Source organism: Macaca nemestrina, chromosome 3 (assembly GCF_043159975.1).
Source record: "Macaca nemestrina isolate mMacNem1 chromosome 3, mMacNem.hap1, whole genome shotgun sequence".
In the NCBI taxonomy this organism is placed as follows: domain Eukaryota; kingdom Metazoa; phylum Chordata; class Mammalia; order Primates; family Cercopithecidae; genus Macaca; species Macaca nemestrina.
Window position 1 is genome coordinate 158,086,430 of NC_092127.1, and position 19,016 is coordinate 158,105,445.

At 39.6% G+C, this 19,016-nt stretch overlaps 1 protein-coding gene across 1 annotated transcript in view; it reads right to left on the minus strand.

The window, feature by feature from the left end:
- LOC105487732 (klotho beta) overlaps positions 1-17,336 on the minus strand; it is a 45,265-nt gene extending 27,929 nt beyond the window's left edge. Inside the window, exon 1 of the mRNA XM_011751355.3 lies at positions 16,297-17,336. Within this exon, the coding sequence (XP_011749657.2) occupies positions 16,297-17,121 (825 nt within the window). The 5' untranslated portion in view covers positions 17,122-17,336. The remainder of the gene's footprint in view (positions 1-16,296) is intronic.
- Between the last annotated feature and the right edge of the window lie 1,680 nt (positions 17,337-19,016).

The window sequence follows — 19,016 nt, forward strand, 5'->3', positions numbered from 1 at the left end:
AGACTGACTATATTTATTGTGCTCACAGTTGTCCACACAGATGCCCAATGGAGGGCCTGGCCTAGAATATTTGTTGAATGAACGCCCATTATGGATCAGCTAGTTCGTTGGTTACTTGATGTACCTTGTTGATAATACAGCTTCTGCAAGACAAGTCTTATTTTTCCCATTTTAGAAAAGAAATTGAAGTTTACAGTTGCAGAACTGGGATTTGAACCCACTTTACTATACCATCCTGCTTTCTGTATGTCCTGCCAGTTCTAAATTTTGAAGCCGTTGGGGAAAGACCATTTGACATATTGTTTTAAAATTACATTTTCTCTCTGCTGTACTTAGTTATTAAAAGAGCTAAATAGTCCTGGAATGAGGGTACCACATTCCATAATTGCATGATGAGAGAAAAATATCTATATACCTTTGGAATTCAGTATCATCTAGAAAGGTCATGGAGGACCTGTCAGCAAATTTGGGGTGTTCAGAAAACGGTTAGTTGTCCAAGTGCCTAGCACAGCACTTCTATGTATAACACTTACGTGTAATTTTCTATTCACCTCTCTCCTAAAACCAGTAACGTTAGCATTGGATTATTTTCCTCACTGATGTCAGAAGCTAAGTAAATCCCTCAGGCACCACCCCTGTGCTGGACTGTCTTCCCTGTGAATGGTGATCCTTACACCATTGTCAATGTTAGACTGAGGCCAGGCACGGTGGCTCACGCCTGTAATCCCAGCACTTTGGAAGGCTGAGATGGGTGGATCACTTGAGGTCAGGAATTCGAGACCAGCCTAGCCAACATGGTGAAACCCTGTCTCTACTAAAAATACAAAAATTAGCTAGACGTTGTGGCACGCGCCTGTAGTCCCAGCTACTCTACTCAGGAGGCTGAGGCAGGAGAATTGCTTGAACCCAGGAGGTGGAGGCTGCAGTGAACTGAGATAACGCCACTGCACTCCAGTGTGGGTGACAGAGCAAGACTCTGTCTCCAAAAAAAAAAAGAAAAAAAAAAGTTAGACTGAAACAGCAGAGATACTTGTCTTCATAGCATTTAGAACAGCATGGCATTCAATCAAGTCATAATTAAATGGTTCTTAGAGATGAGTGATTTTCATAACTGAATATAACAGAACAGTGATGGAAATAAGAGCCACAGAAATTGAATAATATAAATATTAATAAGAGCTAACACATATCTAGTACCAAATGCGCCAGGCACTATTCCAGGTGTTGTGTGTGTACTCTCTCATGTAATCCTCACCGAAATTCTGCGAGGTAGGTACTGTGATCATTTCCACTTAGAGGAAATCAGAGGGTGGAGAGGTTAGGTAACTTGCACAGGATGAATCAGGCCCAGGCTGTATCACCCCACGTGCTCTAATTAGAGGTAGAGTATGGACCTCAGAGGTCATTTTGTTCAATTTAAAAAATTTTTCTATTATAGATGAAGAAGCTGAACCTCCCTCTCACCCACATAAATGACCTGCCCAAGGTGTCAGTTAGTAGTAAAGCTAGAAATAGAACTAAGTCCTTCAGGTTTCTAGTTCACTGTCATTCCAGGATATCATGCAAATTAAATTACGTGCCTTTGAAACACACTGTTACACCATAGACCGGAAGGTGATTGAACAGGCTGTGAAAATGCAAGGGGTATGTAACAGACATGGCACAAAACCAAGGGACAGTAGACTGAGAAACCAGAGAAGAAACACTCAGAGGCAGCCGGGTGCGGTGGCTCACACCTGTAATTCCAACACTTTGGGAAGCTGAGGGGGGTGGATCATTTGAGGTCAGGAATTCGAGACCAGCCTGGCCAACATGGTGAAATCCTGTCTCTACTAAAAATACAAAAATTAGCCAGGCAGTAGTGGCACACACCTGTAATCCCAGCTACTCGGGAGGCTGAGGCAGGAGAATTGCTTGAGCCTGGGAGGCAGACGGTAAGGTGAGCTGATCGTGCCACTGAGCTCCAGTCTGGGTGACAGAGTGAGACCCTGTGTTTTTTTTGATGGAGTCTTGCTCTGTTGCCCAGGCTGGAGTGCAATGGCAGATCTCGGCTCACAGCAACCTCTACCTCCCAGGTTCAAGCAATTCTCCTGCGTCAGTCTCTTGAGTAGCTGGCGTTATAAGCATGGGCCACTATGCCCAGCTAATTTTTTTGTATTTTTAGTAGAGACGGGGTTTTGCCATGTTGGCCAGGCTGGTCTCGAACTCCTGACCTCCAGTGGTCTGCCCACCTTGGCCTCCTAAACTGTTGGGATTACAGACATAAACCACCGTGCCCAGTCAGGGTCATGGTTTTGATTATGCCTGCATCCCGCTTCACCACCTGGGGCACCCCTCTGAACTCAGTCAAATGGAGAATTCATCAGCATTACCTTATGTTTCATTCTGTTCATTACACAAAGTTATATACATCAGCAAAAACATGTTTAGATAAGTCATTTTCATTTGTCTAAGTTTCCTTCAACCCCCGGCTATTATTTTATTCCTTTTGTCACTCTTCATCCATTTACTTTGATTATTTACTTAAATTCAAGTCTACATTTATTTAACAAATACAAGGCCCTGTAACAGACATTTAGAAAAGCAAGGTAGCCCCTGCCTTTAGATGACCTATGATGTCTAACAGGAGAAAAAAATACAGAAATGAGTGAAATAAAAACAGTATGCTTTTATGTTTTGATTGAGAAATAATAACTGAAACTAAATGTAATAATATGATTCAAAAATCACTATATGTATGTCTATGTTATGTGTACATATATACATAGAAAAAAATCTGGACATTGAACAAATTGCTAGCAGTGGTTACTTCCGTGGTGTGGGGTTAGGGAGTAAGGAAAGAAGAGAACCTTTATTTTTGACAATGTCTTTCTATGTTGTTTGAATGTTTTGCAATACAAATGCATTATTTTTGTAATTCAATAAAGTTGGGTTGGGCATGGTGGTTCATGCCGGTAATCCCGGCACTTTGGAGGGCTGAAGTGGGAGGATCATTTGAACCCAGGAGTTCAAGACCAGCCTGGGCAACAAGAGCCAGACCTTGTTTCTACAAAAACTAAAAACGTTAGCTGGGTGTACCAACTAACTCGGGAGGCTAAGGCACGAGGATCACTTGAGCCCAGGAAGTTGAGGCTACTGTGAGCCATGATCATGCCACTACACTCCAGCCTGGGCAACAGAGTAAGACCCTATCTCGAAAACAAAAAGTCAAGGGTATTGGTTGAAACAGTTCCTGTCAGTGACTTTAATTGTTCTGTGCTATCACTGTTTAGCTTCCCCCGACTTCCAAAAATCTCAAAAGAAAAAACAGACTTAAAAGTAAAGTTCGGCTACTCTGAATTTCATTCTATATTAAGGAATATTTTGTCCTCTATAATAATACGTTGATGTTCAAAACAATGTAAGGAGGAAGTCATGTCATATTAACATGAAGGAAAAACTCGTAACAGTAGACCCTGGCCCTTTACTTAAGACTTTGGTCATGTAATCTCTGGTCAAGATATGACATTAAGCAGAACCAAGCAATTAACTCCCCCAAATACTAAAGGATCCTGGCTTTCACCAGCCTCAAGGTTACCCAAAAACATTTTCAAGTAACACTACTAGATCATCCAAGGATTACTTTAATTACTTCTGTGATTCACTCTTCACTGGTCAGTAAATTAGAAGGTCAGAACCTTCTATTTTCAGCTTCTCTACTACTTTTCAGCAACAGAATTGTTGCTAATGTTCAGTAGTTTTAATCACACATTTTTCTTTTAAAATGGCATTTTTTTTTTTTTTTTTTTTTTTGAGATGGAGTTTTGTTCTTGTCGCCCAGGCTGGAGTGCAGTGGCACGATCTTGGCTCACTGCAACCTCCGCTTTCCAGGTTCAGGCGATTCTCCTGCTTTAGCCCCCTGAGTAGCTGGGACTAGAGGCACCCATCACTACGCCCAGCTAATTTTTTTATTTTTTTATTTTTTTGAGACAGAGTCGCTGTGTCGTCCAGACTAGAGTGCAGTGGTGCGATCTTGGCTCACTGCAACCTCCGCCTCCCGGGCTCAGACAATTCTCCTGCCTCAGCCTTCCTAGTAGCTGGGATTACAGGCACACGCCACCAAGCCCAGCTTATTTTTCTTGTATTTTCAGTAGAGACGGGGTTTCACTACGTTGGCCAGCCTGGTGTTGAACTCCTGACCCCAGGTGATCCACCCACCTCAGCCTCCCAAAGTGCTAGGATTACAGGCGTGAGTCACAGTGCTTGGCCTAAAATAGGCTGTTTTCGAATGTTGAGTTTGCTCAGTAAAACTTTATATATGTTTTTGGTTTTTTTTTTTTTGAGACAGAGTCTCGCTCTGTGGCCCAGGCTGGAGTGCAGTGGCCGGATCTCAGCTCACTTATTTTGTATTATAAAGTCATGTAAAGTTTCCCTCTGTTCATAGTTTCATTATGTCCAGCACTGTTTCCATTACTCAAAATATTTTCTGATCTCCATTTGGGCCTAATTTTCCATGTATGAGAGTGCTCATATCAAATCAAGCTGTTTAAATAGGATCACAATATTATTCTCTGAGCATTTATAATTACATTTATTTAAACTCTTGTTAATCATTTACTGAAGTATAACTTTTTCTACTTAATGGTTAGAAAAAGTAAATATTGCTCTCTTGAAGGTTTTAGAATACCTGTTGTAGTCTGAAAAATTTTTTTTTACACGACTCATTACTAACAATGGTATTCTGGTTATAGAAACTCTCTTTGGCAATTCTCCACAAGCAGTTTTCATAATTTATTCAAACTTAGTTTAAAAACATCTATAATAATAATAGTTTTAACGTATTTGGTCAGTATTTCTTTTTTCTTTCTTTCTTTTTTTTTTTTTTTAGAGATGGCGTGTTTGACACCCAGGCTGGAGTGCAGTGGCACGATCTTGGTTGACTACAACCTCTGCCTCCTGGGTTCAAGCGATTCTCCTGCCTCAGTCTCCCAAGTAGCTGGGATTTCAGGCTTACTACCACCACACCCAGCTAACTTTTGTATTCTTAGTAGAGATGGGATTTCACCAGGTTGGCCAGGCTAATCTTGAACTCCTGACCTCAAGTGATCCGCCTGCCTCAGCCTCCCAAAGTGCTGGGATGTACGTGAGTCACTGTGCCCGGCCTGATCAGTATTTCTTATACGGTATTTTCTAAGAGGTGTCTTAGATCCTGATGGAGATGGGTTGGCATTATATGCAGGTACCATGCATTAGCTAATCAAATGAAAAACTGTGCTAACTCTAGATGATACGGCCGGGCACAGAGGCTCACATTTGTAATCCCAGCACTTTGGGAGGCTGAGGTGGATGGATCTCTTGAGGTGAGGAGTTTGAGACCAGCCTGGCCAACATGGTGAAACCCTGTCTCTACTAAAAGTACAAGGCCGGGCGTGGTGGCTCACGCCTGTAATCCCAGCACTTTGGGAGGCCGAGGCGGGCGAATCACGAGGTCAGGAGATCAAGACCATCCTGGCTAACATGGTGAAACCCCGTCTCTACTAAAAACACAAAAAATTAGCCGGGTGTGGTGGCAGACGCCTGTAGTCCCAGCTACTCAGGAGGCTGAGGCAGGAGAATGGCGTGAACCTAGGAGGTGGAGTTTGCAGTGAGCCAAGATTGCGCCACTGCAGTTCAGCCTGGGCAACAGAGCGAGACTCTGTCTCAAAAAAAAAAAAAAAGTACAAAAATTAGCTGGCGTGGTGGCTCATGCCTGTAGTCCTAGCTACTCAGGAGGCTAAGGCAGGAGAATCGCTTGAACCTGGGAGGTGGAGGTTGCAGTGAGCCGAGATTGCACCTCTGCACTACTCCAGCCTAGGTGACAGAGCGAGACTCTTCAAAAAAAATAAAAAAGATATTGTCAAGGGCACACTTAAGTGATTTAACATCACTTTAATGGGATGCTCAATTTTGAGCAAATAATTAAAATCATGAGGACAAATGAAAAACCCGACTTTTAATATATGAGTCAGGGGATAAATAGTTCATAGATTTCATGGACAAATTAAACACATACATAGATTGTTTTGGTCTTTTAATAAGCAAAGCAAAGTAAAATATCTGCTGAGACAGTATCAAAACAAGTGACAGACATGGGTTTTGAAGCTGTAAATTTTTTTTTCATTGAAGCGGGGCAGCTGATTTCTGTCCTCAGACCTTGCTAGCTTGGATTGACACAGATCAGGCTTTAATTTTGTGTTTGACACTTTGATCCACTATGTAACCTTGGGCAAATTTCTCTGGGCCTCAGTTTCATCAATTGTAAGTTGAGTTTCAGAACACCTGCCTGGCAGAGTTGATGAGTGAATTAAACGAGATCATATATTACAGGTACCTAGTATGCTTCTGATATTACAGTATGTATGCAATAAAAATTCTTATAGTAATTTAAAAGAATATGATGGGATGTAAAAAAGTTATCTGTAATAATTGTCTCAATCTTTCACTTTAAGAATTAAGATTGTTCTTTGTTCTTTCTTCTCTTTTTAAAAAAAGCATTTTTGGCTGGGTGCAGTGGCTCATGCCTGTAATCCCAGCATACTGGGAGGTTGAGCCAGGCGGATCACCTGAGGTCACGAGTTCAAGACCAGCCTGACCAACATGGAGTAACCTTGTCTCTGCTAAAAATACAAAAAATACAAAATTAGCCAAGCGTGGCGGTGCATGCCTGTAATCCCAGCTACTGGGAGGCTGAGGCAGGGGAATCACTTGAACCCAGAAGGTGGAGGTTATGATGAGCCGAGATTGCGCCATTGCACTCCAGCCTGGGCAACAAGAGCGAAACTCTGTCTCAAACAAACAAACGAACAACAACAACAACAAAAACCACTTTTTTGATGTGAGAGGGGAAAGTGGTGGAAGGAAGAAAGTAATAGGTTTTGTTGTTTGTTTCAACCCTCTTTCTCCCGTCCTTTGTTGAAAAAAAAAGCTTGACTAATTTTTTAGCCACTAAGACTTAGCACAAATTAATTATGATATGTTATTCTCTTGAAATCTGACTTTACCAAGGGAGTTTTTAAAAAATCCTTTTTTTTTCAGTGAAAGAAAATAATTTCAGATAATCCTTGAAGATTTTGCTTCTATATAACCAAGACAAACTAAAAAGGCTCCAACTAGTATTTCCATTTCAAAATATTACACTTAATCTTCAAGACATTGGTGGTGGATTGGGCAAAAGAGTCTTTAAAATGACACTTTGTTTATTTAAATATGCCTAAGACACACTGCAGCCTTCTTGTTGTTCAAGAAAGCAGTTGCAGCAGTCTGTTGGCAAAGAAGGCTTAGCTATTAATCATGTGAATGGTGGCATTTTCACAGCTATTTTTGCAGTTTTATTATTTACTTTTTGAGACAGGGTCTCACTCTGTCACCCAGGCTGGAGTCCGGTGGTGCCATCATAGCTTTAAACTTGAATTCTTGAGCTCAAGCAATTCTCTCACCTCAGCCTCCCCAGTAGCTGTAACTACAGGCTCATACCACCATGCCTATCTGATTTTTGTTTTATTTTTTGTAGAGACCGAAGTCTCACTATGTTGCTTAGGCTGATCTTGAACTCCTGGACTCAAGCAATCCTCCTGCCTCAGTCTCCCAAAGTGTTGGGATTACAGGCATGAGTCACTGCGCTTGACCCTTGTTTTTGCAGTTTAAATACTAAATTTTGTTTAATAATTTTAAGAGAGCCTTTAAGAAGAGAACTATATGAAGATTTTTTAAAAATTTTTTTTTTAGTTTCTTGTTGGAAAAAGTCATTTATCTTTAAATGTAAAATATTCTCTTTACCTTCTTATGTGACTTATTTTTTACTTTTAATTATGGAAATTGTCATAATACACAAAAATAGAAACAATAATAAACCCTCATAAACACATCACTGAGTTTTAACAGTCATCAAAATGCTGCAGCTTGTTTCAAGATGGGTTTTTAATGTACAATATTTTAAAGAAACAGACATATCTAATTGATTTGCATGTTCTGAAAAGACTAATGTTTATGCCTGTGAGAGTGTGTGTGTGTGTGTGTGTGTATGTGCCTGCAATCCACTTTTTTGTTGTTGTTGTTGTTGCAGGTTTAAATCCTTTCTGGAACAAGGTAGATCTTCCTTAAATTGAAAATAATCAATTATGCATTGAATGCCTAACACGTGTCCAGCATGTGTGAGCTTCTGTGAAGGAATTATGCCAAGAAATGTTAAGACAAAGTTACTCAAAGAAGTGGAAAAATAGGAAAGCAATCCAGTTGTATCCTAAGCTCAAGAAAGAGCTGGTGAGGCCTTGACCTAGAGTAGGGTTTCCCAACATATCTTATCCTGAAAGCCTCTTTCACAGTGTTAAGCAATCTCTTGAACCCACGAGGAATTTTAAAAATTATTTCATCATTTGTGTGTGGTAATAAAAAAATACAAAAAGCGTTGACATATATTTTATTTTATATAAATATATTTATTGACTATTGTATTTTAAGGCCTATTTAAATTTAAAATATTAATAGAATAAATAAATATTTTAAATGCTAATAATATATGCACATAAATTTGGGCATTTAACCATCTAATAATGCACATTATTTAAATTATTTTAATTATGTAATAAGGAAAAGCATTTTATGACTTAAATATTTTTAAAATTTTATTTATTTTTTATTTTTTTAGAGACGCAGTCCCCCTCTATCACCCAAGCTGGAGTGCAGAGGCATGATCACAGCTCACTGCAGCCTCGAACTCCTGAGCTCAAGAAGCCCTCCTGCCTTGACTTCCCAAAGTGTTGGGAATACAGGCATGAGCCACTGCACCTGGCCTCAAAGTAGATTTCTAAAAGAAAAATATTTTAGTAAACAAGAGTACATAATGACACTTAGATATATCTAGATATGTATATAAATAAAAAACCAGAAAAATAGAACACAAAGTGACACATAAAAACCAAACTTTGGCCAGGCGCAGTGACTCACGCCTGTAATCCCAGCACTTTGAGAGGCAGAGGCAGGTCTATCACCTGAGGCCCAGAGTTCGAGACCAGTCCGGCCAACATGGTGAAACCCTGTCTCTACTAAAAATACAAAAATTAGCCGTGAGCTGTGGCACATGCCTGTAATCCCAGCTACTTGGGAGGCTGAGGCATGAGAATCGCTCCTTCTCAGAATCAAAAAAGCCACCCCCTGCCAAGCTTTGTGAAACACAAAGTTATAGCATCAAAAATGAATAAATATTGCTTATGTAACGTTTTGTTTGAATCGTTGAATTTTGCTTTTTTTTTTTTTTTTCTGAGACAGATTCTTGCTCTGTTACCCGGGCTAGAGTGAAGTGGTGTGATCTCGGCTCACTGCAACCTCCACCTCCTGGGTTCAAGCAATTCTCCCGCCTCAGCCTCCCCAGTAGCTGGGATTAAAGGCACCCACCACCACGCCTGGCTAATTTTTGTATTTTTAGTAGGGATGAGGTTTTACTATGTTGGTCAGGCTGGTCTCGAACTCCTGACCTCGTGATCCGCCCACCTTGGCCTCTCAAAGTGTTGGGATTACAGGCATGAGCCACCGCGCCTGGCCAAATTTTGCTTTTTAAAAAAGGACAAGTTTTTTTAAAAAGTAAGATTAGTGTTTTGTTCATGAATAACTAATGGTTAATATAAGAAAAATAGTTTGGGGGCAGCTCTTTCAAGTATTTCACAAATAAGGCAAAGCCAGGAGGGACAGTCTTTATTCTTGATATGTGAAAAGCCAAACTAGATGTAATCATGTTGATGATTAAATATTATTTCCTCTTTCAACATTTTAAAAGCACTGTTTTTTTTCCCCTAAAAACAGAATAGGCCGTACATTAATTTTGAGCTTCTGTATGCAACTTATACATCTGGTGAAGATCTCCTTGAGGCAATCTTGTAAAATAATCATCTTTATGCCCCTCATACTAGTTACATGTCAATGTTCTTGTTCTTTGTGCTTCACGTCTTTAACCAGTTGTCTACTATAGAATAAGTCAGTGGTTTTAAGGGTGGAGTGAGCGGGAGGAATTTTGACTGCCTGGGGACATTTGGCAAGGTCTGGAGACATTTTTGATTGTCACAACACTGAAAATGGGGGAGCTACTGTCATCTAGTGAGTAGAGTTTAGATGCTGCTAACCTCCTCCATTGCACAGGACAGCCCACCACAACAAAGAATTATCTGACCCCAAATGTCAATGGTGACCAGGTTTGAGAAATCTTTGTACTGTGTAAACAGTATTTATCTATGAAAGATAACATTTTCCCCCCTAATCCAATATGACTAGTAAAAGACAAAGAGTTTTAAAGTCAAGAAATGGTCAAAACTATCATGGAAGTTGGTAGTATTTTTCGTTTTATTTATTTATTTATTTATTTATTTAATTTTTTTCCTGAGACAGGGTTTTGCTGTGTCACCCAGGCTGGAGTGCAGCGGCACAATCACAGCTGTTTGCAGCCTCGACCTCCCGGGCTTAAGTGATCTTCCCACCTCATCCTCCCAAGAAGCTGGGACTACAGGCATGTGCCACCCCTCTCAGCTGATTTCTTATTTTTTGTAGAGACAAGGTTTGTCTCGTCTCTACAAAACTATGTTGCCCAGGTTGGTCTTGAACTCCTGGACTCAAGGGATCTTCTTCCCTCGGTTTCCCAAAGTGCTGGGATTACAGGCAGGAATAACTCTGCCCAGCTTTGGCAATATTTAGTAGAGTTATAAACAGAATGAGTTATTGTCTCATGAGCAAACTCACCTTCCCAAACCTCTGTGCATGTTTACTCAGAGACTCTCAAATGTTCCATTCTAAAAGGGAAATGTACAAATTTAAATTATTATATGTGTTTATTGATTTAAAAATAGAATGAAAACAGACATTACTGCCTTTACTAATGTGAACCCTCAGGGCTTTGCTGAATAGGCCAAATACGTTTCTGGGATTTAAAAAACTAAACTTGGGAGAGAGAAATCTTTCCTCTACAAAGGAGAAAATGACACAACCCGAGGAAGAAATAGACGTGAGAGGCTGAGATAAAGGGCCTTCCTGGTCACTGAGCCCATTCATCCCTGTGGTCTGGTTACTGAGCCAGGAAATTGCCCCTTTTTGCTTAAGCCAATTTGAATGAGATTTCTGTAACTTACCACCAAAAAAGTCCTGACTAATATACTACTCGATTAATATAAGTAATATTTCAACAGTTTGCAATAATGCAATGAAATATGAAGATTGAACTTGAGACTGGTTTTTGATTACAGTATTTAAGACAGAAATCCTAAACCACTCATTTAATCAACATTTACAACTAATGTGTATAAATATTCTGTGCTAGGTGCTGAGAACATAAAGGCAAATTTAAAAATTGTCTCTCCTTTTTGAAAGAACTCTCAGTCTAGCTGGGGAGATGAAAAAGTATCATGTCGTATGAGTGTTATGCTAGAAACAAACCCATCTTATGGGGAGCCCGCAGAAGGGGCACTTAAATCTTAAAGGGGCAAGAATAACTTGGAGGTGGTGACCATCACGAAGTAAAGAGGGCATTTGTGCTAGACAGAGTGAGATAGTTGAAGCTGGTGGAGAGAAATAGGAAGGAGAGATTGAGACACTGGCAGTAGTAGTGTGTTATGATAGAACATGAAGTGCAAGAGGATGGGAGAGTGGCCAGGAAGGAGGCTGGGAATTGTGTCTCAAAGGTCTTGGTGAAAAATTGAGACTTTATCCCCAAAGCTTGGGGGAGCCACTAATGGATTTTATATAGAGGAGCAATATGACACATGTCCAAAATATCATACTGTAAGATGAGGATAATAGTTACCTGGCAAGATTGTTGCAAAGAGTATAGATAATATTTATTTACTTATGTGTTTTTGAAATGTAAATGTTCATAATATTTCTCTTTTTAAAAATATTTTTAAAATTTCAATAGTTTTTGGGGTACAAGTGGTTTTTGGTTACATGGATGAATTGTGTAAGGGTGAAGTCTGAGATTTTAGTGTACTTGTCACCAGAGGAGTATACATTGTATCTAATATGTAGTTTTTTATCCTTTACTCCTCTCCCAGCTTCCCCGTTCTGAGTCTCCAAAGTTGATTATATCCTTCTGTATGTAGGCATATATCATTCTGTATATACAGTCCATTATGTCATGCTTATATAGTGGGAGCTAAGCTATGGGTATGCAAATGCATACATAAGCTCAATATACCCATAGCTTAGCTCCCACTATATGAGAAAACATATGGTATTTGGTTTTCCATTCCTGAGTTACTTCACTTAGAATATACAGATTTTTTTTTTTTAAATAGAGATGGGGGTCTTGCTATGTTGCCCAGGTTGGTCTCGAACTCATAGGCTCTGGGATTACAGGTATGAGCCACCATGCCCAGCCTAGAGATGATATTTAAAGTGACGATTACCATGCTTAAAAATGGCCAAGCCAGGGCCAGGTGCAGTGGTGCTCACACCTGTAATCCCAGCACTTTGGGAGGCTGAGGTGGGCAGATCACCTGAGGTCAGGAGTTCGAGACCAGCCTGGCCAACATGGTGAAATCCTGTCTCTACTAAAAATACAAAAATTAGGTGGGTGTGGTGGCACTCGCCTGTAATCCCAGCTACTCAGGAGGCTGAGGTGGGAGAACTGCTTGAACCCGGGAGGCAGAGGTTGCAGTGAGCTGAGATGGCATTACTGCACTCCAACCTGGGTGACAGAGTGAGACGCTGTCAAAAAAAAAAAAAAAAGGCCAAACCAAAAAAGACATCCTCATTCTATTTCAAATACTGTTGAAAACTTAGCATTGAGGCCGGGCGCGGTGGCTCACGTCTGTAATCCCAGCATTTCGGGAGGCCAAGACAGGCGGATCACCTGAGGTCAGGAGTTCCAGACCAGCCTGACCAACATGGAGAAACCCTGTCTCTACTAAAAGTACAAAAAATTAGCCGCGCGTGGTGGCACATGCCTGTAATCCCAGCTACTTGGGAGGCTGAGGCAGGAGAATCGCTTGAACCCGGGAGGCGGAGGTTGCAGTGAGCCAAGATTGTGCCACTGCACTCCAGCCTGGGCAACAAGAGTGAAAACTCCGTCTCAAACAAAACAAAACAAAAACAAAAATTTAGAGTTGAGGCGTCCAATAGTAGATGTGATTATGGAAAATTTTTACCTGAGTCTTAGACTTGCATTAAGGTACTCCCTAGATCTGCAATAAAGTGGAATCTAAATTGCAGGTCAGTCTCGGGACCCTCTGGACCATTCAGGTTTCCTCCAAACGGGAACATTTCAAACCAAGATGGAGTTTTCCAGATCATTCTGGAATGAAAAGAACCCCAATAGCCACCATGAAACCTTTTCTCTATCTGAGAAGCAGGGAATGAAGGGATCCATAACCCCCCAGAATTCAGTTTTATATTAGGCTTGTGTAGCTCAATAAATGTTTTCGGTCTAAAAACCATTCCTAAAGAATGCTTCTTCTGGGTCACAAGGGGGCAGGATAAGGAAGAAATACTTCATTGCAACATAAAATATCAAATTAATGTTTTCTACGTGAAAGTCAAGACAGCGAGGGGACAAGTGGGAAAAACAAGTTCACCTCAGGCTACCAAATCATTGCAAGATTTCTTTAGTGCTATAAGTCACTGGGCCATGCAGTGTATTTCACTTTCTGACTGATTTCAAGGACCCCTCACACCATTTATTTAGTGATTTAGAACTTTTAAGGCAATACAAACATTATTTGGAAAACACAATAGTTGAAAAACACATCCCTCCATTTAAAATAATAAAATTTATCTCACGATCAGAAAGTGCTAATTTTGTGTTAAAGGCAGAGAATACCTCAAATTAGAGGAAAATGAAAAACATCTGAAAATATGTCATTTTATCAACTACATTTGGAAGCAACATCTGTTAAAGCTTTTTGCCTGTTAATTCTTATCAGCCAATTTTAAGGCTTTAATCCTTAAAATACATTTTCATGAAAACTCTAATTGTTGACATTTTTCCGGGTAATGACTTTTCAACAATTTAGAATATTTTTCTTTATACAAAGGTTAAATAAACATATTCATGCATATATTTGCATAGAAAACTTTAAAAAGAATGTATAAGAAACGATTAACAGTAGTGTCCTTGGCCTGGGATTGTCAGGTGGAGAAAGGGAGAGGGATTTAACTTTTTCACTTTAGATCCTTTGGTACAATCTGATATTTTTATTTTTTATTTACTTATTTTTTTGAGACAGAGTCTCACTCTCACCCAGGCTGGAGTGCAGTGGCGTGATCTCGGCTCACTGCAACCTCTGCCTCCTGGGTTCAAGGGATTCTCCTGCCTCAGCCTCCCCAATAACCAGGACTACAGGCACGTGCCACCATGCCTAGTTAATTTTTGTGTTTTTAGTAGAGAGGGGGTTTCACTATGTTGGCCAGGCTGGTCTCGTGAACTCCTGACCTCGTGATCCACCCAACTCGGCCTCCCAAAGTGCTGGGATTACAGGCATGAGGCACTGCGCCCTGCCCAATCTGATATTTTTAAATGTACATGAGCATGAATTGTTTTAATAATTAAAAGGACTGGCTGAGGTTCACACCTGTAATCCCAGCACTTTGGGAGGCCGAGGCGGGTGGATCATGAGATCCGGAGTTTGAGACCAGCTTGGCCAACATAGTGAAACCCCTCTCTACTAAAAACACAAAAATTAACTGGGCAAGGTGGCACGTGTCTGTAGTCCCAGTTACTCAGGCGGCTGAGGCAGGAGAACTGCTTGAACCTGGGAGGTGGAGGTTGCAGTGAGCCGAGAGCACGCCATTGCACTCCAGCCTGGGTGACAGAATGAGACTTTGTCTCAAAAAAACCAAAAAAACAAAAAAAAATTAAAAGGACTAAATGAAAGGAATATTTTTCTAACTTTTGCATGCATAATCTTGAGAACTTTTAAATACTTATACAATTTCTCCCCTTTAAGGCCTTATTTTGTCAAATCATAGTATACCCACACATTAATATGTTCTATATACAATTCTAGTCAAAAATGTACAAATGACCTTTAAATCATAATGCAATCTGTTTACTTCAAGGGCAGATGTGTCTGAAACCATAGTACAATGCACATGTGTAATAATCCAGAAAAGTTCAAAAAGAAAAGAAGTGATAGCAGATATTTTTGTATGTACAAATTCAGACATGGAATTATTTTATGTTGCTCTTTTTTAAAATTTCTGTATACTTAGCTTTTGATTATTAATAATTAAATTACTTTTTGTAGCACATTATAAAATTGATAAAAGTTTTTTCATTTTTAAAATGTAACAGGTGTGCAGAATAACTTATTTTTCTTAATTTTAAAACTCTTGAAAATTCCTGAGTCTTCTTTTCAAAACATTCTTAATGAAGACAGTTAGTGTTAATTATGTTGTCATTTAAAAAATCCATGTCCATAACAGCTGTATTTTACTCCTTAACCTTGGGAAAATTATTTAATCTCATTAAGCTTCAGTTTCCTCATCTTTTAAATGGGAAGAATAAGAAGACTAGTTCATAAGGCTGTTAAGAGGATAAGAGGATCAACTGTGACGATGCATGTAAAATACTTAATGTAGTCTGTGGTGCATAATAAGTACTCAGTAAATATTACCTATGATTTTGCTTGCATTTTCACTATCGTTTTACTAATGTTAACATTTCTCAACATAATCTCTAGCTTTTGAAATACACTGCTTGAAAATTGCTTTAGTAGAGCACATTCTTCCCAGTTCTTATGGGAAGAAATGTGTTTAGCTCCCATAACAATTAACCCTCTCTTTTTTGCTATGTAACACAAATAAAATCAAATGTGAAGTACATTTAAATTTCTGTATTTAATATGCATGAGTTAGCTAACATTTATTTAACTTACTTATTTACTTACTTTATTTACTTATTAGCTAAGTTAGCTATCCTTAACAACAAATACATAGTTGAAATGGTTGTGCCTTAACATAATTCTGAAACAATTGCACGTTGTCAGAAAAGGGTTCCAACAATTAAATTTATGAAGCACTGTTTTCCCACAGAATGAAAGTAAGCTCATATTTTCATACTGTAGTGTATGATGGTAGATTTAAAAATAGCCTCAAAGTGCGACTTTTGAAAAAAACTGATTGGATTAATACATTAAAAATAGCTTAGCTAAATAAAACATACACTAACTTAAATACAAAATTTGAGGATAGATCTTGTGAATAGCCTGAAATCAGTTGCCTTGATTTCAGTAAGAGAATTACTGAGGCAGAAGGTAAATTGTTAGTGTTTTCTGAAGCTATAATAAGAAGCGAGCTGTACAGTACCTTGATCAAGTTGTGTCCCACAGTGTAGACAGCTGCTAAATTTCCCTTCTCTCCAGGGGCATGCATACCTGTCCCATACCCATGCCAAGCCACTAGATATGGGTTGTGAATTGTAATCCAATATTTGACACGGTCCCCAAACGTCTGGAAACAGTATGTGGCATAGTCATTGAAGATATCTATTATGGTATCATTTTTCCACCCCCCATATTTTTCCTGTAGGGCCAAAGGCAAATCCCAGTGGTATAAAGTAACTATAGGTTCGATGTTTCTAAGCACTAGAGAGTCCAGAAGAGTATTATAGTACTGGAGACCTTTTGCGTTGGCAACCGTTACTATTCCATCGGGGAAAAGCCTTGGCCAGGAAATTGAAAATTGATAAAAAGAAACTCCTATAAAATCCAGGGCTGATAAGTCTTTTTCCAGAAAAATGTAACTGTCACTGGAACCATTCGTGCTGCTGACATTTTTAAGGTGTGTGTGGACGAAATGATCCCATATAGAAGGTCCTTTTCCATCCTTCTTCCAACTCCCTTCCACTTGCAATGCTCCAGTCCCAACACCCCAGAAAAAGTTTTTAGGGAAAGTGTCATAGAGAAACAGCTGACTTTCATTTACCGGAGTAAAATTAGGATTTTTAGACCATACAGCTCTTCCATCTCCAGAGAATCCAGTAACAGCTCGTAGCAGAGTAAGTGCTGACAGGATGACAGATCTTTGCAGTCCCCCGTTGGACATTGTATTCCTATAGCGTATGGTTATTTCATCAGTGCTGAAGAAAATCCATTCATTCCCTGAAGATCCTGCCGCACAGCCTGGCTTCATTTGCCACCAACTGCTGGACTGTCTTATCAAAGCTTCAGTAAAAGCTTGTGATTGTAAAGCTCTGTCAATGATTAGCTTGAACTGGGAGACTGAGGATGGGTCATAGAGAGCAACGTAATTTGAGGGAGGTGGCCCTATTGCAGTCACCAATGCGTCTCCTTCTCTTTCATTATGGGAAAAATTAGATGAGAATGCATTGGTGACAAGAGTTTAAATGTGTAACTAACACCTATGTAAACACTGAATTACAATCACATTATTTTCTGTGTAGCCTTTCATATTGACCCAAACCTTTTCTGAATGTTTTGAACATTATTGAATAAGGTATATGCCTTTTCTATTTTTACAGTTTTTGTGTGGTAATTTTATAATCTCACCTATCAAGAAAAATAACATATACAAGTATACAGCATTCCTACATACTAATAGTAAGGAATTAGAAAACACAATCAGAAATGACACTTCTCCACAAAATTCTAACACACCTAAGAACAAGCTTAATAAATGTTACCTATTTCAAGAAAATTGTATCGGGAGACTTGAAAGACTTCAATGAGAAAATATAGCACTTTGTGGATGGAAAAATGGAATACTTTACAATTTAATACACTTAACTAAAGTCCTCTAATCTCTAATTTTATTTTTTAATTTTATTTATTTAACTAAAATTCTCCAATCTCTATTTTTTAAATTAATTCATTCATTTTTAACAACAGTCTCGCTTTGTAGCCCAGGCTGGAGTGCAGTGGTGTCATCAGAGCTCACTGCAGCCTCAACTTCCCAGGCTTAAGCAATCCTCCCACCTCAGCCTCCTGAGTAGCTGGGACAACAGGCACATGTCACCATGCCCAGCTGATTTTTGATTTTTTGGTAGAGGTGGGGTCTGGCTACATCCCCCAGGCTGGTCTTGAACTCCTGGGCTCAAACAGCCCTTCTGCCTTGGCCTCCTAAAGTGCTTGAGATTATAGGTGTGAGCCACCATGCCTGGTCTAATCCCAAATTTTAGTTCAAGAAAATTATTATGAGAGGCCAGGCACAGTGGTTCATGGCTATAATCCCATCACTTTGGGAGGCCAATGCAGGCAGATCACTTGAGGTCAGGAGTTCGAGACCAGCTTAGCCAACATGTTGAAACTCCGTCTCTACTAAAAATACAGTTATCTGGGCAAGGTGGCAGGTGCCTGTAATCCCAGCTACTTGGGAAGCTGAGGCAGGAGAATCTCTTGAATCTGGGAGGTGGAGGTTGTAGTGAGCTGAGATTGCACCACTGCACTCCAGCCTGGGCAACAGACCAAGACTCGATCTCAAAATAAAAAAAAAAAAAAAGAAAAAAAAGAAAATTGTTATGAAAGTTCACTTGAAGAATAGGCAATATTTGTTTTTAAAAAGGAAAGAAAAACCTGAAAAAGAAGATAGCAAAGGCATAGACAACCTTCAGCATGATTCTGGAATAAAGATAAACATACAGAAAGAAATACATGTACCTACAGAAATAAATATTGTGCCGAATCAATAGCCTCCAAATAACCTGTAAAAAATTTAATGTTTTACAGCCTGGGGAACATAGTGAGGCCCGATCTCTACAAAAAAAATTTAAAACCACGTGGGTGTGGTCATGCATGCTGTAGTCCCAGCACTTTAGAAGGCCAAGGTGGGAGGATTGCTTTGAGCCCAGGAGGTCGAGGCTGCAGTGAGCCATGATTGCACCACTGCACTCCAGCCTGGGTGACAGAATGAGACTCTGTCTCAAAAGAAAAAAAAAAAAAAATAATGTTTTAAATATTTGAAGTATCACATATGAATGAGAGGCAGAGTGGTTAATAGTCTGGTCTCTGTGCCAGATGAGGTGGCTCACACCTATAATCCCAGCTACTCAGGAGGCTAAGTGGGGAGGG